The 25,417-nt window shown below is 42.3% G+C and overlaps 4 protein-coding genes and 1 pseudogene across 7 annotated transcripts; 3 read left to right on the forward strand and 2 right to left on the reverse strand.

Moving 5' to 3' along the window:
- Positions 1–2,226: 2,226 nt before the first annotated feature.
- On the reverse strand, positions 2,227–2,354 carry LOC117841767 (small nucleolar RNA Z247; annotated as a pseudogene).
- A 2,555-nt stretch (positions 2,355–4,909) lies between these two features.
- LOC117846360 (protein arginine N-methyltransferase 5) lies at positions 4,910–11,287 on the forward strand. Of its 2 annotated transcripts, none has more exons than XM_034727505.2 (22): positions 4,910–5,248; positions 5,330–5,536; positions 6,053–6,142; positions 6,241–6,318; positions 6,415–6,503; positions 6,618–6,693; positions 6,782–6,868; positions 7,055–7,136; positions 7,416–7,510; positions 7,599–7,634; positions 8,302–8,370; positions 8,726–8,794; positions 9,165–9,218; positions 9,392–9,466; positions 9,651–9,743; positions 9,833–9,936; positions 10,033–10,081; positions 10,152–10,238; positions 10,363–10,468; positions 10,565–10,652; positions 10,740–10,833; positions 10,916–11,287. In XM_034727505.2, the coding sequence occupies exons 1-22, from the start codon at positions 5,105–5,107 to the stop codon at positions 10,997–10,999; spliced, it is 1,956 nt and encodes a 651-aa protein (XP_034583396.1). In that variant the 5' UTR covers positions 4,910–5,104; the 3' UTR covers positions 11,000–11,287. The 2 variants fall into 2 exon arrangements, with proteins under 2 accessions (XP_034583396.1, XP_034583404.1); XM_034727513.2 differs by having other exon boundaries at positions 7,419–7,510.
- A 2,029-nt stretch (positions 11,288–13,316) lies between these two features.
- On the reverse strand, positions 13,317–16,342 carry LOC117846372 (uncharacterized). 2 transcript variants are annotated; one of them, XM_034727527.2, is made up of 9 exons: positions 16,184–16,342; positions 15,939–16,071; positions 15,689–15,812; positions 15,515–15,570; positions 15,388–15,435; positions 15,202–15,299; positions 14,524–14,593; positions 14,345–14,455; positions 13,317–13,486 (listed from the first exon to the last, which is right to left on the reverse strand). In XM_034727527.2, the coding sequence occupies exons 2-9, from the start codon at positions 16,026–16,028 to the stop codon at positions 13,433–13,435; spliced, it is 651 nt and encodes a 216-aa protein (XP_034583418.1). In that variant the 5' UTR covers positions 16,029–16,071; positions 16,184–16,342; the 3' UTR covers positions 13,317–13,432. The 2 variants fall into 2 exon arrangements, with proteins under 2 accessions (XP_034583418.1, XP_034583424.1); XM_034727533.2 differs by having other exon boundaries at positions 15,939–16,068; positions 16,184–16,339.
- Positions 16,343–16,547: 205 nt separating this feature from the next.
- Positions 16,548–19,615, forward strand: LOC117846388 (uncharacterized). The gene is made up of 6 exons (XM_034727544.2): positions 16,548–16,880; positions 17,771–17,824; positions 17,932–18,012; positions 18,879–18,948; positions 19,048–19,136; positions 19,237–19,615. Exons 1-6 carry the CDS (start codon positions 16,716–16,718, stop codon positions 19,369–19,371), a joined length of 594 nt encoding a protein of 197 aa, XP_034583435.1. The 5' UTR covers positions 16,548–16,715; the 3' UTR covers positions 19,372–19,615.
- A 2,538-nt stretch (positions 19,616–22,153) lies between these two features.
- Positions 22,154–25,399, forward strand: LOC117865961 (protein PHOSPHATE STARVATION RESPONSE 3). 2 transcript variants are annotated; one of them, XM_034750250.2, is made up of 8 exons: positions 22,154–22,545; positions 22,899–23,665; positions 23,828–24,032; positions 24,123–24,199; positions 24,294–24,333; positions 24,444–24,513; positions 24,647–24,716; positions 24,949–25,399. In XM_034750250.2, exons 2-8 carry the CDS (start codon positions 22,991–22,993, stop codon positions 25,162–25,164), a joined length of 1,353 nt encoding a protein of 450 aa, XP_034606141.1. In that variant the 5' UTR covers positions 22,154–22,545; positions 22,899–22,990; the 3' UTR covers positions 25,165–25,399. The 2 variants fall into 2 exon arrangements, with proteins under 2 accessions (XP_034606141.1, XP_034606132.1); XM_034750241.2 differs by having other exon boundaries at positions 22,154–22,341.
- Positions 25,400–25,417: the final 18 nt, after the last annotated feature.

Consider the following 25,417-nt stretch of genomic DNA (forward strand, 5'->3'; position numbering starts at 1 on the left):
TGGCGTGACGCACTCGGCAGAGGGTCTGAGGAAGAGCTAGGCTCCAGGATGGAGTCAGACATAGGTACCAAGGGAGATTGCATAGGATCACACCTCGGATCAGTATCGATTAACGTATGTGCTATGTCGCCAAGTCAAAAAGAAAAACTAGCCGGAGTAATGATCAGTTCAGCAGTATTTTCATCTTGGTTTTTACTTGAATTACTTGTACAACCGACATGTTCTTGGGAACTAAGATCAGAAAACTCACAAGTAGTATTAGCATGAGTATTAGTACCACCATGATCATGATTAAACATATCCCCGTTAGAGAAATCAGATGAGCTCAAGAGATGAGTTGGAAGAAGAGATATCTCAGAATTTAATTGAGCCTCGGCATTAGGATGAAGGCTGGAAAAAGGAAAAATAGACTCATCAAACACAACGTCCCTGGATATGTAAACACAGACCAGATTTCACATCTAGGCATTTGTATCCCTTATGCATATGACTATAGCCAAGAAAAACACATTGTATTGACCTATAGGAAAGTTTTCTTGTATTGTAGGGTCTCAAATTAGGCCAACATGCACATCCGAAGGTTTTAAGAAAAAGATAATCTGGTTTAGTACAAAAAGTCGCTCAAGAGGGGTTTCAAGATTCAAGACACGGCTTGGTAAACGATTGATAAGATACACTGCCGTAGAGAAGGCTTCATCCTAAAATTTTAAAAGCATGGAGGGATGACCTAGAAGAGCAAGACCGGCTTCAACAATATGATGATGCTTGCGTTCCGCAATCCCATTTTGTTGACGAGCATGAGGACAAGATACATGATGAGATATACCAATCTTTTGAAAGAATGAATTTAATTTTTTGGTACTCCCCTCCCCAATCAGTTTGAAGAGTTTTAATTTTTCTGTTGAACATGTGTTCTACAAGTTTTTGAAAATTCAAGAACACTTGAAAAATATCTGACTTGTTCTTGAGAAGATAAATCCAAGTAAAACAAGAATAGTCATCAATAAAACTCACATAGTAATTATGTCTTCCAACTGATAGAGGAGCAGGTCCCCAAACATCAGAACAAACAAGATCTAGGGGAGCAGATGAAATACTTGTGGATTTATTATATGGAAGTTGATGACTTTTGGCCTTTTGGCAAGCATCACAAACAAGCTCTTTATTAGACTCATTAACAAAGGGAAGACTATTGGAAACAAGGATTTTTTGAACAATAACTGATGAAGGATGACCTAAACGACTATACCACCTAGAAGTGGAAGGCTTGATCACACTAAGAGCTTGGCTTGTCTTGTATGGAATTGGATAAAGACCACCTTTACATCTGCCTTGAAGAAGAATTTTTCTCGTGGCCTGATCCTTGACATAAAAAGAATCGGGATGAAATTCAAAGAAAGAATTATTATCTTTGGTGAAACGATGGACAGAAACAAGGTTCTTTTTAGTCTCAGGGACATGAAGAATTTTATTAAGATGGAGATCACGATATGGGGTATGTAAAATAGCATGACTAATACTCATACATGAACCACTTGCCATATGAACTTGATCTTGTCCACGATACTTCTCCCTTGTAGTCAATTTTTCCAATTCATCGGTGATATGATCAATAGCTCACATATCAGTGTACCAATTAGTATCGACACCATAACCACCATAAGAGCCATATGATGTAGTAGCTGCTGTTGCCAACCTTTGCTGAATAAATTCTTCACCAGTGAAGTTTCTGTCAAATCTTTTGTAGCACGACCACCAAAGTCTCCACGACCTCGACCTCTAAGGGGGTGTTTGGGAGGAGGGGGCTAAATTTTAGCCCCTGTCACATCGAATGTTTGGACACTAATTAGAAGTATTAAACCTAGACTAATTACAAAACTAATTACACAACCCCTAGGCTAAATCGCGAGACGAATCTATTAAGCCTAATTAGTCCATAATTTGACAATGTGGTGCTACAGTAACCATTCTCTAATGATGGATTAATTAGGCTCAATAGATTCGTCTCGTGATTTAGCCTAGGGGTTCTGCTATTAGTTTTTTAATTAGCTCACATTTAGTCCTCCTAATTAGCATTCGAACATCCGATGTGACAGGGCTAAAGTTTAACCCCTGCCTCCCAAACACCCCCTAACTCGGCCACGTCCACGACCGTGACCTCTATAAGCTGAATTCGCTGAATAACTGAAGACTCCATTGTTTTGTTGTTCCAAGCGAGCTTCATAAGCAAGAAGCTGGGCATAAAGATCTGACAAGGTGACATCTTCTCTGCTCATAATTGAGGACATGAATGGATTATAGTCAGCATCTAACCCCTTGAGAATAGATGCAGTAACATCGTCATCTTCTAGCTTCTTTCCAGCAGCAGCCATCTCATCAACAAGAGCTTTCATCTTGGTGAAGTAAGCAGTGGCTGATTGGTTGCCCTTCTGTTCCCTGGCCAATTGTTCCCTAAGCTGGACAATGCGAGATCTTGACTGAGACGAGTACATCTCTGTGATAGCTTGCCACACTTCTGCCGCTGTTTCCAAATGAGCAACCTGGACAAGAACTTCTTTGGAAAGAGAGGACATACGGTGACCCAATACTTGTTGGTCTTTGGAAATCCAAACATCGTACGCAGGATTCTCAATCAACTCATCTGGTTTGTCTGCAGCCTTGGCTATAGTCTCCGACGGCTTCACAATTGTTCCATCGAGATAGCCAATGAGCCGTGCTCCACGCACGGTAGGAAGGACCTGCGCCTTCCACACCAGAAAATTCTCTCTGGTTAACTTCTCTGAAACATTGCTTCCCAACGAACCAGCGAGGGAAGAGGAGGACGAAGTTGACGCCATCGCTTCTGGAGAAAAGGAACTCGATGACGACTTCGGCACGAGAGAAGCAGCGACGATCTCGTCAACAATCCGATCAACAACTAGACAAACGAAGGAAGAGCGGCTCTGTATACCATGTAAAAGTAATTGGAAGCGATAAGCCCTCCAAGGGCCAAACCTTTCATTATATACTTAGCACATACAACTGCCTGTGTATTATACGGTTACAAGACCTAGCAGGTCAAGGCATGAGATCAACACGAGTCCTATCCTATTACAATATCAGCCACGTTCTAACAAATGTGAGTGCCCACAAGTCAGGACACGATACTTGGTGTTGTTGGTCTCAAAGGTGTGGTAATCTTCTCTGAGAATCTTCTCTGAGAAACTACAAAGCTCTGTACATCTTTTTTTTTCCTCATCTAAAAGTACCTTAAGAAAAGCCCATGGAACAACTCTAGAAGGCGCAGATATTAGATAGCATATTCTTATATTAGTACTCTAGCGTACGTTTGGATTACGCCAGCATCAGCCACGCTAAACTAGGGCTCGCCAAATATTTGGTGGATTCCCCACTGGTGTTTTGCCCACGCAAGGGCGTAGAAATCAACTGCGCGCAACTGTAGGCGGGGGCACGTCAAAGATTAGCGCCCATCTAAACATGCTTGAATAACGCAGTCAACATCCGAAAGATTGGTAAGCCATCCAAATAGCCCCTAATCTTTGCACTTGTTAATATGTGGTGTTGCTATAGTGTTCATGTATTTCGAGTAAATATTGTAATTCAATAGGACTCGTAAATTTCGATCTACTATTTTTTCATCACAAATTAGATTTCAATTTGCCTGCACCAGATACAACACTTGGTTGTTAGCATGAACGGTTAAGGAAGAGTATATTCTTAGTGTGTGGTACTCTCCACCAAAACACTTAAAAAATTTCTCTACAAATACCTACAGGTGACCTAATTAAAATAACACTAACACATAGCCTTGAAATTGTATTCCCTCCGTTCCGAATTATAGATCATTTTAGCTTTTCCAGATGCATAGATATTATTATGCATCTAGACATAGGGTATATCTAAGTGCATAACAAAATCTGTTAATCTAAAAAAATCAAAATGACTTATAACTTGGGACGGAGGGAGTAGACCTTGCTTGGAACCTCTGTTTATCTCACCTTCTTCAAATTGATAATCTATGTTTTGCTTGATGTGGAGGTTGGTACAGTTTTCATGTATTTTTTTAGCAAATCTTGCAGGCTGCTTTCATGCATATAACAAAAATTAGTTTTTTGTCCTGGATTTTTGTAATACGCAGTTTTGCTTTTCATGCATTTTGTCAATCTTAACTTCGAGACATAAATATTCTTGAATTATGTTGTTGAGACGAAAAAAGGCTTTATTAAGAATGTAAGGATTGTCACCGTTGGCTCTAGCGGTCTCGTGCCATGTGGATTTTCACACTCACATATGGCTTAGCAGTACTTAACATTTTTGAGAAATTGATATATCAAAAGATAAAGGTAGGCTATAAAAACACCAAGAAAAATTAATTTCTTCCCAAAGAGAATTCTGTTTACTCGGCAAGTTGAACTACAATATGGAATTTTGCTATGTTATGCTCGAGCTAAACTTTCTATTCAGTCATTCTTGGTTACCAAATTCCTATTGAATTCAACTCTAAAAATCCTATTAAATTCAAATTAATTCTTTTTATGAGTAGACATAAAAAAGGACAGAGGTTTAGTTTGCCCACTTATAAATGTTTAAGAAAAAATATTTGGCCATATGGTCAAGCATGAAGCTAGCTATAATTTTCATACACCAGATGCAATGGCTTATTTCATTTCGTTAGGATAAGCCTTTCACAAATGATTGCTCTATAAAACATATAACTTTTATGATACGAAGTTGATGTTATTAGTTCATCAAACACATGAAAATGTTTTATTTTCAAGTACAATTAAGTATAATCGAATAGGATAACAAGTTAACTATTTGGAGCCTGGTACTTATTACTGCTGGTCTCACATGTCAGTCAGCGAAAAGGAAACAACAAATCAACTGCAAAAGAACAAAAAAAAAAAAGAACCAAGAGTGAAATCAGAAGCAGCCCCCAAGGCGCCGCACCCTGCTCTCTGACCGCCGCGCAAACCCCTAAACCCTAGCCGCACTAGGCCCTCTCCCCCTCCTTCACCGGCGGCGGCGGCGGCGGCGGCGGCGGCTGCGGGAGGCCACCAGTATCGGGACGAGGAGAAGCGTCGCATACACAGCTTTTGCAGAGATGCCGCTGGGGCAGCGCGCGGGGGACAAGAGCGACTCCCGCTACTGCGGGGTGGAGGTGCTCGACTTCCCCGCCGGCGAGGGCCTCCCCGCCGTCCTTAACCACTCCCTCGCCTCCGCCTTCGACTTCATCCTCGCCCCGCTGGTGGGTACCGTGCTGCTCCGCTACCGCCCGCCGCCTTCCTCCTCCCCTGCTCAATCTGACGTGCTCTGCTCTACGATGCAGGTCGACCCCAACTACCGGCCCACGCCCGGCGCCGTGCTGCCTGTGTCGGCGTCGGACCTCGTCCTCGGCCCGGCCCAGTGGAGCAACCACGTCGTCGGGAAGATCAGCGAGTGGATTGATTTGGACGCGGAGGACGAGCGGCTCCGGCTGGACTCGGAGCTCACGCTGAAGCAGGAGATCGCGTGGGCGTCTCACCTCTCGCTGCAGGTTCAGTGGTCTCATTGCACTGTTCATGATTCATTCACTCCATAGTCTGACACCAGCCATTGATCCTATCCAAATTGAAAATTTAATTGGGTGATACATTGCCTTCAGGATTTTAAAAGTCAAAACCACTGTAAATAAAAAAAAAATCAAATTTTGCCGAGGGCCAGTAACTGGCTGCTGGTCTGGTCACATTTGATATCTCTTTCATACCTTTAACAATTTTCAAGTTCCAAGAGCATCCGATATCCCAAGGCGACACAAACAGCCTACACTGGAATATTCTCATTGCCATCACTTGCTCCCAGCTCCAGAGGCAAGACAGTAACCTGTGGGTTGCTCCTGGGATTTCAAACCCTGATTGCCATAGCACTAGAAACATGGATAATTCCATTCCTTCTTCCAATACAGAATCTTAGGTTTTTTATGGTAGTTGATTACTTTGTTAGTTTGATTACTATCTCATGCATCATTTTCCTTTTTTGAAGAAATTTTGAATTTTGGCACACTTCCTTGCAGGCGTGCGTTCTTCCTGCCCCCAGGAGACCTTCTTGTGCCAATTATGCTAGAGCTGTGAATCAAATTTTGCAAGGCCTGACCAACATGCATGTAATGCCCTCCTCACCCACTCCTAATTCTGGTACTTTTACATATGTTAAACATTTGCTTATATTTGATTTTTTTTTTTCTTCTGCTTCTTTCTCAAGTTGTGGCTTAGGTTACCTCTGGAGAAGTCTGAGCCAATGGATGATGATCTTGATAAAGTAAAGAATAACAGCCAAATGGTATTTTCCGTTTTATCAAGAATTGCCTGGAACATCATGTAAAAGCATGTTAACGTTATACAACAATTGTGTTCACATGTGTTTTTTCAATTGCAGAGTGAAAAAGTAGACTCGTGGGAATTGTGGAATTCATTCAGATTGCTATGTGATCACAGTAGCCAACTATGTGTGGCACTTGATATTTTGTAAGTGTCCCATTTGCCTATACCATTGCTTTCGTAAGTAGTCAACTACATCTAATCAATAATGCCATAGCCCATAGTTTTAGTTTATTGAAAGATTTGCTATTCTCTTACCAGGAGCACACTGCCATCAATAAACTCATTAGGGCGGTGGTTTGGGGAGCCTGTCAGGGCTGCTATTCTTCAAACAAATGTAATCATACCATTTATTGATTTAACAAATTCATGTCGATGTGAGCAATGAAAATACATATTTTCACCATTTTGATATTTTATCACAGGCTTTTCTAACAAATGCAAAAGGATATCCTTGTTTGTCAAAGCGGCATCAGAGGCTACTAACTGCATTTTTTAACCATTCTGTTCAGGTTTGTTATTTTTCTGCATTTGGACTTATGCTTAATCAGCCTTTCTATTTTCGTATCCTTTTGAGTTAAACTCCAATATATATGCCTTTATTTTTTCAACTCACCTTTTTCTTTACATATACTGTTTATAACTTTCGAGGAAACTGCAGTGGAAATTGTTCTTGAGTTCTTTTTTGTTTTATTTAGGTAATAATCTCTGGGAGATCAAATCACAATGTTTCCCCAGTGTCTGAAGGAGTGCTTTCTGGTGATGAGAACTACATTGAAGGTTGGTCATGCAAACTTTGACATATTAGTCTGTTGTGTGCTTTAACCAAACATGATTTTCATAAACAAAGTTAGTATCCGTTTACACTAAGATACTTGTCACATGGCACTTCTAAACTTCAAATGATGAAATCTAAGCTCTCTCTCCTCCTCCATTGTGAAAGTAATGTGAGTTTCTATGATTTTACTATCTTGTGTAAGACTCACTGTAAACTTACTTTCATATTTTGGCATACAACTCAGCAATTGCCTAAATTATTGACCTAAACTTTTGCTTTAGAAGCTCCTGTTCGACATGCATTAAGTCCATACCTGGACTACGTTGCATACCTATATAGGAGGATGGATCCGCTTCCTGAGCAGGAGCGCTTTGAGGTATCCATTCTACCAAACTTTCCATGGCCTATGTCTTTAGCTCTGAATGTGATATTCAGTTAACCTTGTGTTATTTGACTTGCTTCAGATCAATTACAGGGATTTTTTGCAGTCTCCTCTCCAGGTAATTCCTATTTTATTGGCTCTTGATATCATATTACCTAAAACTAATTCTTTATTGGGTCGGGTCGGGTTATCAATACTACCCCCAGATATCATTATCAGGGGTTTTGGTGTCGCTGAAATTCACTGAATTTTGCAAAATTCAGCTGTTATGGTCACAAATGAAAAAGTGTGTAGTTCCAAAAGTTGTTTAAAGTCAAAATTTGTAAGGGTAAAAATTCTATAATGGCCCCCATAATAGAGCAAATAGCCTGGCATCTCCAATATGTAGAGGTCTAGAGGATGTCCAGGTCAATTTCCATGCAGCCACGCAGGTGGGCCTCATGACTTAAAAGGAGGAGAAAACTGAAATCACGATGGCTCGGGGAGTCGGGGTTCAAACCCACGACCTCACCCTTGCTCAGTTACAATCTTGCAAATAGGCTAAAAGCATTCATATGTTAGGCAGCTAATGCTCTCTGTATCCTCTTTGAGGTTTAAATTCAAATTTGTTCAACCAATATTTCTGGAATTTAAAAATAAAATTTCATAATTGGAAAATTCAGGTTATTGTGCTGCCAACCTGAAATCTGAGGGGAAAAATTTTCAAACCAAAATAGGAATCCTTTGCCCTCCATTACTCTGCACTATTCGCTTTCTCATGGGTCACGACTTTCCTTTTGGTGCAGCCCCTGATGGATAATTTGGAAGCTCAGACTTACGAGACATTTGAGAAGGATGTAGTGAAGTATAGCCAGGTTATTTCTACGTGATTTCGATATGTTTTTTTTATATCATAAGTTCTGAAGGAGTTTATTTCATTTTCATGATTATTGTGAACAATTGTGAATGCAAAATTTAATTTTGAATTAATCTTCCTGCTTAACTATTTAAACCTTTCCCCCCCTTTCATTTAGCAACCCGTCATGTGGTGTTTGTCCACTTGAGTTATTGCTTTACTTGCACAAGTTAAACCTGGTTTGGCAAAAGAAAACAAGCATCATATGACCTGAATGCTATCCTTTTTTTTCATAGGGATTTCCTCCATTTCTGCTTGTTATTTACTTCAATACAGGTGTTGTTTTGTTGTTGATTTTTTCATCATGTGAACAGTATCAAAGAGCAGTCGCTAAGGCCTTGGTTGATAGGGTCCCAGATGATGCAGTCTCCACAACTAGGACGGTGAGCCTTGAACCTGGATTTCTTTTCCCTTCTGAATTAGATGCTTGCAAATCATATTTCTGATAAAACTTCGGATTGTGAAAATTTAAGAAATGAAGTGTATTAATTTGAACTACTATTAGAGGCTTCATTTTTCTGTTGAGCTGACATGAATTCATATATGGTTTCTCCTCCTGTACGGTTCTAGACCATTGCCAGTTGAATGTATCTGTCTTTTCATTTACTTTTTTTTTCGAAATAGGTTTTCCCTGCTTTTAGGAAAGCAAAGTCTTTTCATTTACTTCATTCTGTAAACAAAGCTACTCTTCGTTCCCTGTTTCTGTTATCTCTTGACTAACTATGTAACTCCTGCACTGTTCAACAAATGCAGGTGCTGATGGTTGTTGGAGCAGGCCGAGGGCCTCTAGTACGAGCATCATTGCAGGTCAGTATGAAGCTTATGAGCTTAACAGAAAAAAAAGGGATCTTGATGAATTAGCCTGTTAAGAATACAACTGCAACACCCTTTGTGAAAAACATAGTACAACTGTAACACAAGTCCTTTTTTATTTCTATCTGTTTTCAATGGAGCTAAATAGGACCTGACATTCAATGCAGGCTGCCGAAGAAACTGGTCGCAAGTTAAAAGTATATGCTGTCGAAAAAAATCCTAATGCTGTTATTACTCTTCATGTGAGTTATTTTCCTCTTATCCAATCGTTTCCATTATATGGGAACTAAACTGCTAAAGCTTGTGAATGCAATAATTGCTTATACACAATCCTTTTTACTCACCATTCTATTGCTAATCTATTGTTGCTGTCTTGTACATGTATTGACAACTATTTCGATTTGACTATTTTGGGTCCTGAAACAGAGTTTGATCAAATTGGAGGGGTGGGAAAGCTTGGTTACTGTAATTTCTAGTGACATGAGGTGCTGGAATGCCCCTGAAAAAGCAGATATTTTGGTACAGTTATTTTTCTCTTTTTTTTGGGAAATGGTCATATTTTCCAACCTGCTAAATTTATAAACCTCTGATGTACCTACATGAATCAGGTCAGTGAATTGCTTGGGTCCTTTGGTGACAATGAACTATCTCCTGAGTGTCTGGATGGTGCTCAGCGATTCTTGAAGCCAGATGGGATTTCCATTCCTTCTTCGTACTGGACCTTTTTCTTATAGATATCTTTCCTTAAATTCCTGATGTTTAAAATATATTTGATATCATTTGATTGTTTGCTGATGATGCTGTGCAGATACACCAGTTTCATCCAACCAATAACAGCATCAAAATTGCACAACGATGTAGGTGTCTACCATTTTTAGTTATAGCTGTGACATTTTTATAGAAATATAAGCAACTTGATTTCTGCAGATCAAAGCACACAAAGATATTGCTCATTTTGAAACTGCATATGTTGTCAAACTACACCGCATAGCGAATCTTGCACCTCCACAACAGGTGAGGGACCAGAATTTCTGCTGTGTACTTCATTAGCTGTCTGATCTGATCACAGTTTCTGACACTGCCGTCTTTCCTGTGCTATTTATGCCATGAAATTTGCTGATCACCTCTACATCTGTAGGTTTTTACTTTCACCCATCCAAATTTCTCACCAGACGCCAACAATCGAAGGTATACCAAGCTGCAATTTGAAATGCTACCAGATACGGGATCATGCCTTGTGCACGGTATGCAACTATACTCATGTTTGAATTTCGCTATTCATACAACCCAAACATTAATTGTTCCCTTAGTAACAGTAGTTATCCCCATTATTTTGGCAGGATTTGCTGGATATTTCGACTCTGTTCTATACAAGGATGTTCATCTCGGAATCGAGCCAAACACTGCTACTCCAAACATGTTTAGCTGGTAACTGGCAACCTGATCCTTGCAAACTGACAATAGAATCTTTCAAATATTGCCAACAATACTTGCATCTTGACCAAATATTTTCAGGTTCCCGATCTTCTTCCCGTTGAGAAAGCCCATCTATGTGCCGGACGGGTCTCCTATAGAAGTGCACTTCTGGCGGTGCTGTGCTCCCACAAAGGTATACATAGCTTATTGTCTGGTTGCTAATTCTCAGATACTTGAATTTCTTTATCGCATCCTCATCTTCCCCATCGCTGCAGGTGTGGTACGAGTGGGCTGTGACAACACCGTCTCCGTCGCCAATCCATAACAGCAATGGCCGGTCATATTGGGTTGGTCTATAGCTAAGATCGTCGTTTTGTTTTGTGATAAGAGGGAAAAAAAAGGAATGTAGGGTTTAGTTCTATATGAGTGGAGTTTTGGTGGTTCCTCCCTGGACGCAGTGCCAGGGAGCCCTGGAACCTGTTGTATCTCGAAGGGGTAGTTTGACTCCCAACGTCGTGTACTTAATTTTTGAATTTTGATAGCATAGGCGTCTGACTTTAAAATTTTGGCAATATTTCTTATCATGTCAATTTCGGAATTGCTTACGTTCCTTTTCGATCAATCAATCTATGTGGGTCGTTGGCTTTCGTCTCTAGCGCGCCCGATTTGCTTGTGACTAGATTTTTAACCTTTTTTCTTTAGTATACATGTTTCTCGGAAAAATGAACATGATAAGTTTTCTGAACAAATACGTAATATGAAATCAGTTCACATAACATTTCATAACTCTGCTACCAGCAACACTGAGGAAAAATTGCATCGAGCAGTAATGACGGCACGTGAGCGAGCGGTTGGGCCCATAAGTCAGGGGAGTGGTGGGGAACTTGGGAAGGAAGGCCAACAAGTCAATTTTCAAAAAAGAAAAAAAACCCAACAAGTCAGCGGCGTTGCTGGGAAACGGAAGGAAGCACGAGAGGGCGATTGGTAGCCTGGTTCCTACCTGCACCATATCTTATGCAGCATCTTTGACTTTTCTCATGTTTGGTAGCCTGTAAGCCATGCGAACCTGTATTCCACGATAAAAAAAATTGCACCGCGTGGAACAGAAATTTCCTTCGTTCCACGTGAGCCTTGCTCGCTCTAGCGCCGAGGGAGAGGTTGCACTCACCTCGCGTGAGCGAATGTTCTTCCCCAAATCTCTTTTGCCCACGCTCTTCTTCTTCCTGTCCGCGCAGGTCTGCCGGCAAGCGGGGGCGACCCTCCTCCCCGTGAACAACAAGAACATATGAGGCCTAGAACGGCGGAGGCAAACGAGAACGCGAGCCCAAGTGTCCTGTGCCGCCATGAGCCGCATCGTCGCAGAAGAAGGTGCTGGAAGTGGAACGCCGGTCCAAGCTGCCCACTCTCATGGCCACATTGCAAGTTTGCTCTATGCTCACGGGAGGTGAGGAGCCTAGGTGCGGAGGACGGCGTTCTTGGTGTCGAAGGCGAGGAGGCCCTGCGTGGTGGCGACGTGCACATTGTCGCAGCGCAGATGCGTGGCCTGCGTGGTGAGGTTGTCAAGGTGGCGCTAGTGATTACTCAAGCAAGAAACGAAGCTTCTTATGAAGCAATCGCTTTGATTTCTCAAGCAAGAAATGGAGCCTCTTGTGAAGCAATGGCTTTGATTTCTCAAGAAAGCAAGGATCAAGCAAGCAGCGCTGGCCGATGAGAAACAGAGCTTCTTGTGAAGCGGCTTGCTCGCCGCCTGCTCAATGATGCCGGCGATGATGACTTCGACAATAGCTTGGTCAGCGTGCTTATGACCACACACCGCTGCGTGAGCTCGAATTGTCGTACGAGGCGCTGCCCTTCAACGCAGTGAATTCCGATGTGATGCGACCACATATTCTCATATCAAAGAAGTGTCGATTGATGATTTTCTCTGCCTGTTGGTTGGAATGTTGGGATGGAGTTGGTCGACTGGACGGTGTCCTCCTTGTGTTCGTGCAAATACCTGTGAAGGAGCTAGCATCTGTTATCAGGTGTACTCTTTGATTACTATGCGTTCGTGTTGTAAATTGTGAGCAGAGCAACGATTTGGTCTGAGATTCAGAGGAGAAAGAAAAGATAAAATTGAGAAAAGGGGAGCATGGTATGAACATACGGTGGGTAAAGCTACCATGCCTAAGTGCAAGATAAGCATATCATCTTCATGCAGGCTACCAATCATAGTCTAGACATAGCCTGGTTAACTTAATCAGTCTACCAAATAAGATCATAAAAAAGATGCTGCAGCTCTTTAGGAGGTGTTTGGATCCTTGAGCTAAAATTAGCATGGTTAACTTAATTAGCTGGCTCAAGAGGGCCTGTCTCTACGGTACGGGCCAGCCAACCTCATCAGGCTGCCAAACGCGCCCGAGAGTCTCAGCGACGCAAGCCTGCAAGTCTGCAACTGCCGGGATGGGTGCCACTGGCCAGTCTAGCCTGGCTACACCACCCCGCCAAAAGGATCTCCACCCTACCCTTCTCTCATCGGCGAGTGGACCGCACATATCATCCGAGACCCGATTCCCATTCCCACGCACGGTAGGAAGAGGTCAAGACTCGAGACGACCCTCCTCATGGCGTAAATTAGAACAGAATTAGGACCAACTACACCTTTTAAGGTTAAATTAAGAAATTAAGAAGCATACATTGCAAACAAATATTCTCATTGCATTTTCATACTCGTAACACTGTCGGTGTGCCATTCATTAAAAACATCAAAACCCGAGTGCACAGTTAATGGTCCCCCTCAAAGCTGCAGTAAGCTACTGATCCTCATCGAACTTTATCTTTTTCGCTGAAGGCTGGATGCTCCCCAACTGCGTACAATCAAGAAAACAATACATGATTAGCATCCAGGGAGAATCTATCGGATCTGGCAACAAACTCATAAAAATCAAACTCCAGGACTGATCTTGCCTGTTAATATACTAATCCTATTTTCTGTTTGCAATTTATAAGAAAAGGCCAGAACATCTAACAGGCACCGAACATAAGTTTATATCATTTTTGTGCCTCAAAATTGTTCATCTTTCTGAATTTCTTGGGGGTGTCCCTTTTTTGTGCAGTTGTGCCACCAAACTGGGATTGGACAGAACAGAAACAATGTGCCTTGTTTTGGCCATAAATTTGTTACCACTTCATCTTATCAGGGATAGAGATCCATTAAGAGATTATAATCTTTTTCAGTCACTCTACAAGGTGCTACTGTCGCTAACTATTAAGCCAACATACTTAGTTAAAAAACTTTTTGAGAGCAATAATCCACAAGAACACAATTCTGTTTGCATAATGAAGTTTGTGTTTTCCTGATTCTCCTAGTAGTCAATCATGAAACAGTTTTCCTTAACCAAACATCTCAAAATCAAAGCAAAACTAGCACCTAAAAAGACACATGCAATTGGCATAAAATAAGGAAAAGCTCAGATAATAACATAGCTAATTGCAATTGGCTATCTGGAACCGACACAGGCCAGTGACAGTTGGCCTGACTGTCATCAAGGTTGCAAGGACTCAATTACTGTGTCCATCCAGTGAGCTAAAATACAGTAAATAAACAGCACTATGCTTATCTGTAATTGCACATATTATTCAGAAGCATGAAAGCATAAAAAATTTGTATATATAATCAACGGGATGCCACTAAATAAATTAACGGCAGGTAAAGGTTTACTTACAAGGGCTGGACACTCATAATCAATACCAGCAGCCTTGATCCTTTTGCGACGCTTTTCGTCCCGCTTTACAATTCCTTCAACCATCTTTTTGTGCTCTTCTGTAGTTTTATCCTGGTAACAACACATCTATTTAGTACAATGCGCATATTATGCTACAGCTGCAGTTAGCAATGGCTTACCTTGTTGTGTCTCTTCCGTTCAATTGCTACTCGATCAATTGGTATGAATCCCCGTCGCACCCCTCTCCATCTGAACAAAATTCATAATAAGACATTAAAATTGTACAGGACAGGAATTCTTTTCCCATTTTAATCAAGAAGCAAGAAATTGCCCACTACACACAGCTACTAAGTGCTAAGTTCCCTGTCAAGCACATATAAGAGCAAGGATACAACTATACAAGAACATTGTTTCCTAATAAGTCAGGAATTATGTCCTCAGCCTAAGATCTTTCTGTGTAAGTTCTGGTTTTTTATTTCAAGTTGCATTGACATTGATCCAAACACATGAAACCCATTTTCAATACAAATACATCACCAACTCCTTACGAAGTTCCAACTCCAGCACCTAGTTGATCTGTGCACCAACCTTGCAAAGGCATATATTCAGTGTAACAAATTCAACCTTAATTATATTATTATAAGCAAATTAGACCTATTAACAATGGTCCTCATCAACTCAGTCAACTCTGCAGACTGCATGCATGCTTTATTGAAAAAGTTACAAGTCACTTTTCATCTTATCAGACGCATATGTGCCCATTAAAATACAGACTAGTTAGAATATCAAATCTACTTTTCCTTTCGTCTAACATGTGTGAAGGCAAACAGATAGGCAGCATGTTTGGATAGGCTTACAATTTTGGATGAACTTTCTCTGGCGGAACAAGTGAAACTCGCAAGGTGTGCTCAAACAAGAGATAGTTATTCATCTCATCAGCTACAACCTTCGCCACCTGATACACCAAAGGACATACCCAAAATCATAAGCAGCTGGCAAACAGCATATATTAGCTGCAACGATGTATAAAATGAAGCGCTTACCAAAGGGCTCTCAAACTCGATGAATCCATAGTGCTTAGACTTTCCTGTCTGGAAGTATCATGAAACCACAAGTTAGATGCTTACAAGCAATGCACGGGAACCATGGCATGGCAGTATTATACGATACCTTGCGGTTCCTGGCAATCCTAAGCCTCTTAATATCCCCAAACTGCTTAAAGAACCCTGCAGGAATATCAATCAACAACAACAAAGAGAACATTAGCGCAACGAACGAATCCAGGCGCTCTATTTTCTCTAAATAAACTGCATGGATGCTCATCATCGTCGCACAGAAACACACCTTGCATCTGATCCTCGTAGAAGCCGTGGGGGATGTGCCCAATGTACACTACGGTCGCGGTGTTCTCCGGCTCCTCGGGCTGCTGCACCTTCCGCAGCCTCTTCCCGGGCCCTCCTTCCAGCGGCTGCACCAAACGCAAGACGCCACAGCAACACCACGGTAATATTAGCAGAAAGCCAGAGCTCTTTTCCCCCATCTCACGGCAAGCACTAAACTAAAACCAGGCTGAGTCGAGCGTAGAGCTACGCACCAGGAAGTCCTTGCCCTCGCCGGGGCGGGGAGCCGCGGTGCGCTGCGCGAGCACCCGCTTCTGGTTCCGCTTCTTATCCCGCATCCCCATCTCGCCGGGCCCTCCTGTCTACCGGCTCTCCTGCACGGTCCTGCTGCGGGGCGCCGCCGTTCCAGAGAGAGCGAGAAAGTGAGAATTCAGAGCAACGCGAGGAACCTCGAGGAGTGTCGGATGGAACGGAGAGGGATTCGGTGCGCGTCCCGTACCTTGGATACAGCGCTCGTCAGGCGCGGCGGAGGCAGGAGGCGCCGGAGGCGGGCAGCCGTCGCGGGGGGAGGGGGCGGAGGAAGAGAAGGGGGGGTTAGGGTTTTGCCCGTGGGGAAGTTTTGATGGATGGAGATGGAGGAGGTTTTGGGCCTTGGCCCAATACATAAAGGCCTATTGGGCCTTCATAAAAATTGCTTGCTCGGGTAGTGTCCCGCGTCTGACGCGTGGGCCAACGAGGGGTCCTACACGTCAGCGGCGTTGCTGGGAAGGCGAAGCTTTGACCGAGCGTGTAACTGCCGGGAAGGTTCGCGAAGCATCTGGAACACGCACCCATGCCACTGGCCTGAGTGACTGGCTGACCAGTGACCGCACCACCAAAAGGGTCAGAATTGGAGTGCACGCGACCGCGTCGAGCTCCAGCTCCTCTTCCCGTGCCCGCCTCGCGCCCTCGCGCCTCGCTGAGAGATCTGCGGCGGCCACCGGATCCGTGCGTCGTCGGCGCCGGGGGGCGGGGGAGGAGGACGAGCAGAGATGGAGGACACGGCGGCGGCGGAGAAGGCGGAGAAGGCGTCGTCGTACAGGTACTGGGTGCGGGAGGCCACCGGCGACGCCACGCCGATCCCGGTCCCGCGCAAGCTCGACCCCGCCGCCACCGGCAACGGGAACCCGCCACCACTCGGCTCCGTGTGGAACCAGGTCAGCCCGTCTCTCATCTCCATCCTTCCATCTTTCTGTGTTAGATTGGAAAAGGAATCATGCGTTTGCTGCGTGGGGACACGTTTATGATGTGTCTCGTCTCATCACTGTCCACCCATCTGTCCAAATGCTAGATCTGATCTGTAGTTGAACTTGGCTAGGATCCGTCATCAACTTTGGAATAACGCTGATGTGCGAACCAACATTTCTTCTCTGATTATTTCATGGATTTCTCAGCTAATATCATTCCAATCCATGGAATCCATTGTGGATTGCTGGGTGCATTCACCCTCAAATTCGCTAGGGATTTATAGACTTAGCTGGCAAGTGATCTGCTGCTTATGAACATTCAATTGTGTTGGCAAAGGTGATGGCCTGGAGGTCATGGAATATTATGTGCTAGATTGTTACTTTGTTAGGCATAAACGTACCTTTAAGTGTGAGATAGAAGAAGTGACTTAACCCATATGCATAAATGGAATGGAGGAAACATATATGAAGCGCGAATAGATTTGTAAGCATGGACTACTGGGGAACATATCTCATAAGTTCATACTATTTAACCTGTATTAATATTTCAAATTTCCACACAATTTTTAGTTTACCCCATGTTTGGGTTGATTTATCTTCACAATGAGTAATCTCATGATATTACTCGTAGCTTCTAATAGATGCGTCTTTGAAGTAATAGAAATGGAATGGTGGGAAGAAATATGGAAGTGATGAGTCATCTGAGTTGTAACCATTCTGCGCATAGTTTTGATATGCATTGTATGACTTTAGAAGGAACGAATGACAAATGCACTCTACGTTTTATGGCTACACGCCTTCACTGCTAGGTGCCACAGTGCTGTTCTCTGATGTGTTGTAATGTTGTTTGCACTTTGCAGGCCGGAACCTGGGAGGAGAAAAACCTTAACTCATGGGCCAATAGTAGGATTAAGGTGCAGTAGTTTAGCAGCCAATTGTTTGCAAAAAAATACTTGGTATAAAATGATGTTTCAGTTCTTCTACATTTCTCTTGACATTTGTTGGCTAATCCGTGCTACAGGATTTGTTGGGCTCTCTAGATTCACTGGAATTCCCAACAGGGAAGGCATCCATCGATGAAGTGTCCAAATGCTCAGGAGATGTAAGTATAATGTTTGACAGAATAATTCAGTTCCATGATAGCATTATTACGTTGTGACTAAAGGAAACACACTCTAATTATTCGTGTTCATTCATTGCCATTATACACCTTGTGATTGATATTGTCTGTCACTTTAGCTTGATCAAGAGTTTCTGCCTTGTGGTTTCTCAACGGAAACAGAACCCTTCTGCAATATGACCCTGCCTTTTTTTCTCATCAAGTTTGATATTTGAATTGTACCTGTACTCAAGCATACAGTCAGTTAAAGATTGGAAATATTTGTACTGTACTTGGAAGTCCATTAGCTGTCTTCTATTCAATTACCTGGACAAGCTTATATTGCAAGTCCATTAGAGAACCTGTGCAGAATTTAGCTAAATAAAGGTTAACTCGCAGTCAATGTAGGATTATTTAGAATTTGGCCTCGCGTAGTTTATCATGAATCCACATGAGCTGTGTAGAGCTCAATGTCCATTCCTCCACCTGGGCTACCCAAAGCAACTTCATTGCACCATCCTCAGCCTCATTGTGCCTCTTTGTGCCTTGTGTTAGCTGCGCCCTAAAATTATGATAGCTAAGTTTCTGCAAATGGATGCTTTGAGAAAAAAAAAAGAATGCGATGATCTTTCAAAAAAAATGCGATTAAATGAACTTTAGAAATATGTTGAGCTGAGAATTTCCCGTGGGATGTATTGACCAATAACAGTGGAGTAGATGTATTTTTCAATGTTTACCTGAATGGAATCTTTTGTGATTACTTGATAGCCATTTGCTTGGTGATTTAACATCTCAATTTGCTTCTTTTGACTAAGTAATTCTGTACTGGTGCTAATTTAACATCTCAATTTACATCCATTGTAATGCAGGCATTTCAGGTCACGGTTCGTAACAAGAAGAGAGTAGGGTATAATTATGAGCTAAGCTTGAGATTTAGAGGTAAACACCTCATCATGTCAGGATTGGTATCATTCACTTTAAGAATTTCCACATCAGACTTGCTGTTACTACAGTGTAACTCATGGTTATGCTTATCAGGTGAATGGTTAATTAAAGAAGAAAACAAGAAGGTCAAAGGCCATTTAGACATTCCTGAGTTTTCATTTGGTGAGCTTGATGACTTGGAGGTAAAGCTTCTACTCTATACTAGGGGATCTGTACCAATGCATCTAACATAATAATGGCTGCCATCACATATTCAATCTTTTTTTTTCCGTCTGGTTTCAGTTACAAGTAAGGTTCAGCGATGACAAGGGCCTCGCATCTGACGACAAAACACGGATTTGCAAGGATCTGAAGTCCTTTCTGACTCCAATCCAGGAGAAAATGCGCATGTTCGAAGAAGAGCTCAAAGGTAGATAGCAAAGATTGGCAAGAGTCGGCAGTGCTAGGTAACTGGCTGGCGCTGCTGTGCTAGATGAGTAAGCATGCTGAAACTGAGGTCTTGTGCTTTCGCCATCTTCTGCAGTCGTAACTTGGACGGCTGGGAGCCTGGGACTGTATCTGTGTACTAATGTTATGCACAAGAACTGCCTAAACTCTGGAGCATCTCTTGATCCTCCCTCATTTTCACGGAGGATATATGATAACAAAGAAATTTACAATATTTCTGTGTGGGTGTTTCATCCTGTATCTAAAGCTATGAAGGTACACCCGAAACCCGAATCATATCAGGATGCTATGAATATATTAGATTTATGAATTCACGACAGCAAAAATTAGTATTCAAAATTATGATCTGGATACTGTTAGAATCCTAAATGCCATCCTTTGAGTGGCTGTGACTGATCTGGAGGAGCTAGCGATAATTAAGAGCCCTAGTTGGAATTGAATTCCTTGTCTCCAACAAATTTGGCGCACTAGTTCGTTGTCCCCATCTATCTGATGCATGTGCATCTACCTCAGCCACAATTCCCAGCAATCACCATTTCTCTCACCATCCAGCAGTCTCCAAAACAAATCAACCATTTCATCATCTCCATTACTCTTACAGCTTCTTTCCATCAACCCTTATACGGTATACATGCATGCACATGCCCCAAACTTCCAAATCCTAGTAACTTTTCATTCATTCACAGTGACATTTTTGGACTATCCTATGCCCTAACTCAGCATCCAACTTTTTGTTGAGTGTGCAAGCATGATTGGCAGGACTATTACCAACAAGCAAGCAAATCTACTTGGATGGGGATCTGATGAGGGGTGGACACCTGTGTCTTGGACTTGGGAGTTACTGATTTGGTCTGACAAGAGTGTTCAGTTATACCACTAATAGTTTTCCAAAGAGAAGTGCTTATCTAGTTTAGTGGAGAATTTGGACAGGCAATGCAAGCTCAGTTGCTTGCCTTATCCTCCAACCTCATCATCATTAACCCTCATTTTTTTTTTACTTTATGGTTGTCAAAAGTGGTTTTTGAAGTAATGACCATCAGGTGATGTTGATACGCCAAATCGTTCAATAGTGGTGTGACATCAGTGGCACAAATATTCTTGTTTGTCGCTACTCGTGATGCTAATGACTCCTAATAAAACCTCTATATCTAATCGAGAACTAACACCGAAACTATTTTTAGCGTGTATATTTTAAAAAACACATGTTTTTTTATCCTGATCAAAGAGAACCAAATTATTTCCGCTAGTCTTTGTGCATAAGGCCTCGTTCCAAAGTGTTCAACGAAATCAGAGTGGACAAACCAACTTTTCAAAAGAAAAAAACTGTACAAACCTCTCTGTTCAATTCAATCATTCGCCAGTTTGGTTTCAGCATTCCAAACCGTGTAAAATGTACGTGCTGGCTGAGCGGATACGGTCTTTGTTTACCAAAGACAAGGGAAGGCGTGGGCCCAGGGTGGAGCAAGACTGAAGTGGCAGTTTCAGGAGCTCTGTCGTCTAGTGGATCTGCATCAGCCAATCCTGGGCCGGTGTCTCTGTCTCCGGGGCCATTCAAGTGTCCATGGCAATGGCAACTGCTCATTGGTTCTCTCGACCATTCTGTCCATGGCAATGGCATCTTTTTGGCATCTCTGGAATCTGTTTTCTTCTGGCCACACTTGTTACCAACTTACCACTACAAATGTCACATGCTCATCCGCTAGACTGCTACTTATTACTAATGGCCAGTAAAAAAAAACACCGTTATTGCGAGAAAGAAAAAAATCCATCTTTTTGGATGATCTAGTGTAAAATTCTTACATTCCAAATAAGTGCTTAAAATTTGGTTGTCACAGTACCCTTGTGGTAAGTAAAACCTTGTCTTGATAGGATCTCGCTCTGGCATCACGACAAAACCGCTAGGTAGATGAGGAGGAGGAGGTAAGATTCGAATCCACTGTCAAACCATTTGATTTATACTCGACGATTTAACTAAGCATTAAACCCAATTAAAAAAATTAAGCACCTGCATCTCAAGGGTCACACATCTTGCAACTGGCCGTTGTCCTCTCACAGCACAAAGAGCCTGCCCAGATTCAGTCAGCCAGTGTCTCGCTTGTTTATGCCCTTGGTTAACCCCTGAGCTAATTTAGCTTGCTTATGCAGTTAATCCATGCCGTGTAGTACACTCAGAGAGCTAGACCACTTCAATAAATACGCACAGCCGCTTGGCCAACTCGTGTTGCCATCGACGGCTTCGTTTGCTTTCGCCCTAATTTGTTCGCCTAATTAATGGCCGCACACATGTGCACTGTATCAGGCCAATAGATTTTTTTTAAAGTTATTTCTTGTTACTGACCTGACCAGGTGTGATCGATGTGGACGTGCTGGCTTGGGGGGGCAAAAAAACATTTTTTTTACATTTTGGTAAACATTTAGTCAAATTATATGCATGCTTAGATGATGTTGATTTTATATTAATTGACAATACTGCGATGAACTAAAGACCAAAATCTATTTTCTCCCACTAAATTAAGCCATGGACGGATAAGATTGCCTCTCGCATTGTATGCCAGCAAAGACAATAAACATGTGAGAAAATTTCGAACTTGTAACAACAAATTTGCTCAAATGGTTGGTGAGCTTGGCTTGTTATTTTGGAATGCCATGCTGTCTTCCCAAATTTAGAAGCAAGCAGGGACGAAATGGCATAAGTAAATGAAAGCAACTGCAACTCTGAAAGCTATTAGAGAGAGACTGGAATAGTGCAGGGCACCAATCATTTGCCACAAGAGTAGGAGTACTAGTTTAAAGCCAACCGAAGAGAGAGAGAGAGAGAGAGAGAGAGAGAGAGAGGGTGAGAGGGTGAGAGGGTGCTGTGAAGGTGAGAGGATACAGGATAGGGAAGCTGCTTGCGTCTGAATCTCTTACGCTCTAGAACTCCTGCTCTTTCATTGTCAGGTGGGGATTTGGATCTTCCACCAGCATTTCTTTCTGGATTCCGGTCTTAAGAGTTGCAGCCCGACACTCCTGGTCGTGTTCTGGTTTCTCCGAGGAATCATCTTCTGCTCATGGAATCAACAAATTGTTGTTTGAGTTTCTCCTTCAGATCTCGTTTCATGAAATTTTAGAACACTCTGGAACTATCTGAAGTTTCTGGCCTTGGTAATTCATTAACTTGTTGTTTTATTTAGAACCATCCCAAAATCTGATGTTTATTTTTTTTCCCGTTTTGTTTTCCTTCCTGTGATGTGTCTTGGGCTTCTAACCACAAGTCAGCTGTGAGCTTTCTGTTGTTCAGAAGTTTCTGCTCTGAATCTCATGATTTAAAAGCCAGGATACTGTTGCATCAACCAAAAGGCTACAGTTGTTGAAGGGTCTAAATCATATTTCAACTCATATTTTTATCCAGTTCCGGGCTCTGAATTTTTTCCTTACTATTCATGACTTGATAGGGCTTGCAACAAAATGTCAGAATATTTATTTGTCTTGTTCTTATTCAGTTATTCACTTTGCAGGCTGGGAGGTTGGAGCAAGCAGTCCTCCTCAGTCTCTTCTGCTCAGTGGTGAATGACCAAAGACATCGACAGCCTCAAGCCCTCAAGGCGCCATGAGCACACAGAGCATTATCTCTGTGAAGCAATTCGCTGGCCCTCACAGAATGGCTCACACATGCACTGCTCCCCAGCCTTCAGCTCATAATCTGCTCAGTGCTAAATCAGATAACTGTGGTTCAGCACATGATCCACGGTCATCATGGGCTGCTGTTCAAACCTCGAGCATCAAGTCAGAGATGGTTGGTTCGTTGAGTCTGACAAAGATCCTTCCTTTTAACCTTGAGAAATGCAGTCCTGGCTCCAATCCTGATAGTGCTGTTTCTCACGTATCGCAAGCCGAATTGTCGGAGCCAGTTTCATCTAGTTCTTCCACATTCTGCACAAGTATGTTCTCCTCGTTTCAGACAAACTCCGAATCGTGCCGGCAAAAAGGCGCTCTGCCTTTCCTGCCCCATCCTCCTAAATGTGAGCAGAAGCTGCAGCAACAGATTTCAGCTGGGCAGTCATCCAGCTCTTCTTCCCTTCTCTTTGGTGCTGACCTCAGCAGTGGTGGTCATGATGATGCTGGTGATCTCAAGGACTTTCTTAACCTTTCTGGAGACGTTTCAAAAGGTAGTTTCCATGGAGAAAGCAGTGCCATGGCTTTCAGTGAGCAGATGGAGTTTCAGTTCTTGTCTGAACAGCTTGGAATCGCCATCACGAATAACGAAGAGAGCCCTCGATTAGATGTGAGTCTACCATTGATCTCTAGCTTCATGGGTACTGAACACCAACAATAGCTTGCATTGTTCACTTTGAATCTATTTTTTTGGATGAACGCTTTGAATCTATTTGTCATCCTTAAATGGAAATCTTAACTAGTTCCTCCCCCAAAACTTGTTCTTGATCAGGACATATACGACAGACCACTGCAAACCTCTTCTTGTCCAGTACCATCTTACTCTGGCCAAGAAGACCTCCCGAGCGCAGTATCTCCTGTTAAAGTTCAGCTGAGTTCATCTCGACCTGAAGCATGTAACAAAACAAGACTGAGATGGACACTGGAGCTCCATGAGCGTTTTGTAGAGGCTGTCAACAAGCTTGGAGGGCCAGAAAGTAGGGTGGTCCTTCTAGTTCATTTTAAACAAATTCTCTGATTTGATATTCAAATTGGCGTTAACGTATCAATTATACAAAATCTTGTAGAGGCAACTCCAAAAGGTGTGCTGAAGCTTATGAAGGTAGAAGGCTTGACCATCTATCATGTGAAGAGCCATTTGCAGGTACTTGTGTGGAATTTCTTCCAGTGCATAGTCTTTCTCCAATAAACGTGATCATTTCTGATGTTCTACTCACTCATTTTGTCGGGAAATGCAGAAATATCGTTTTGCCAAGTATCTTCCAGAGACAAAAGAAGGTACTCAAAGTAGCAATTCAAAGCCTATATATTTGAAGTGCTGGTAATTGCTTTATATTGTATGATTCTCCTTTTGAATTTATCTGGGGTTTTTTTCATGCTCAATGAAGACAAGAAGTCCTCTTCAGAAGGCAAGAAATCTCAATCAGCAATACCAGGAAATGATGCCGGCAAAAAGAAGTGAGCATCTCCTCCTCCTGGATTTCCTTTACTTGTTTGCCATTGGGGCATGAGTACCGACTAGCAGAACAATTACGAAGTGCATAAACAAATTCAAAACCATTTAAATTCACCATCTCTTTACGTTTCTTAGGAGTTTACAAGTAGCAGAAGCTCTTCAGATGCAAATGGAGGTTCAGAAACAACTTCATGAACAATTAGAGGTAAAGTACCAAACACTTATGACCAACTATAAATGGTACAATACTTCAATGGTTGTTTCAACTTTAGCTTTAGAAGATCTGTATAAATTTCGGATGCATCTGTGCAGTTATGTTTGACAAATACTATTAGTAGAAGATCGCCATATTGATCATCGCTGTTCTTAGAAAATTCAAACAAACTTGAAGTTTCCCAGCAACATTTACATTGATAAATTTTTTTCTTGGGCATCAGGTGCAAAGGCAACTACAGCTGCGCATAGAAGAACATGCAAGATATTTGCAGAAGATATTAGAAGGACAACAAAAGGCAAGGAACTCCTTATCAACTACGAGAAATTCAGCACAAGAGGAACTGCCAGAATCCACAGAGAAAGAGGAAACCGGCATGAAAGTGGAAACCTCTTCAGAGCCACTGTCAAGGAGCAAAATTTCAGATACTGACGTGTAATGTAACTCATAAGTCACAAGTGGACAACAAAAGTGCAAAGGCTCAGGATGATCTTGAGAAGGAGACAATGTGTTCATAGCTGCGACGAACATGGTGATTGGTTGAATGTTCGCTTCTTTTTCCTTGTAGAATTTTAGCACTTGTGCCTAGATGCTGATCTCTCTTGTATGTATCTTATGACCATGACCAACTAGTACTGCAATGAGTTCTAGCCACTGTATATGATTAACTTTCAGATCAAAATGGAACACAA

This window comes from Setaria viridis, chromosome 1, assembly GCF_005286985.2.
Source record: "Setaria viridis chromosome 1, Setaria_viridis_v4.0, whole genome shotgun sequence".
Lineage (NCBI taxonomy): Eukaryota > Viridiplantae > Streptophyta > Magnoliopsida > Poales > Poaceae > Setaria > Setaria viridis.

Excerpts from the sequence above, each read along its gene's own strand:
- LOC117846360 (XM_034727505.2), top strand. The coding sequence starts at position 5,105 with ATGCCGCTGGGGCAGCGCGCGGGGGACAAGAGCGACTCCCGCTACTGC. Across the intron at positions 7,635-8,301 it reads TTTTGCAGTCTCCTCTCCAG|CCCCTGATGGATAATTTGGA; the intron begins GTAATTCCTATT and ends CTTTTGGTGCAG. Across the intron at positions 9,744-9,832 it reads CTGAAAAAGCAGATATTTTG|GTCAGTGAATTGCTTGGGTC; the intron begins GTACAGTTATTT and ends TACATGAATCAG.
- LOC117846372 (XM_034727527.2), bottom strand. The coding sequence starts at position 16,028 with ATGGGGATGCGGGATAAGAAGCGGAACCAGAAGCGGGTGCTCGCGCAG. Across the intron at positions 15,300-15,387 it reads TCGAGTTTGAGAGCCCTTTG|GTGGCGAAGGTTGTAGCTGA; the intron begins GTAAGCGCTTCA and ends TTGGTGTATCAG. Across the intron at positions 14,456-14,523 it reads AACGGAAGAGACACAACAAG|GATAAAACTACAGAAGAGCA; the intron begins GTAAGCCATTGC and ends TGTTGTTACCAG.
- LOC117846388 (XM_034727544.2), top strand. The coding sequence starts at position 16,716 with ATGGAGGACACGGCGGCGGCGGAGAAGGCGGAGAAGGCGTCGTCGTAC. Across the intron at positions 18,949-19,047 it reads GCTAAGCTTGAGATTTAGAG|GTGAATGGTTAATTAAAGAA; the intron begins GTAAACACCTCA and ends TATGCTTATCAG. Across the intron at positions 19,137-19,236 it reads GTGAGCTTGATGACTTGGAG|TTACAAGTAAGGTTCAGCGA; the intron begins GTAAAGCTTCTA and ends GTCTGGTTTCAG.
- LOC117865961 (XM_034750250.2), top strand. The coding sequence starts at position 22,991 with ATGAGCACACAGAGCATTATCTCTGTGAAGCAATTCGCTGGCCCTCAC. Across the intron at positions 24,200-24,293 it reads ATGTGAAGAGCCATTTGCAG|AAATATCGTTTTGCCAAGTA; the intron begins GTACTTGTGTGG and ends CGGGAAATGCAG. Across the intron at positions 24,334-24,443 it reads TCTTCCAGAGACAAAAGAAG|ACAAGAAGTCCTCTTCAGAA; the intron begins GTACTCAAAGTA and ends TGCTCAATGAAG.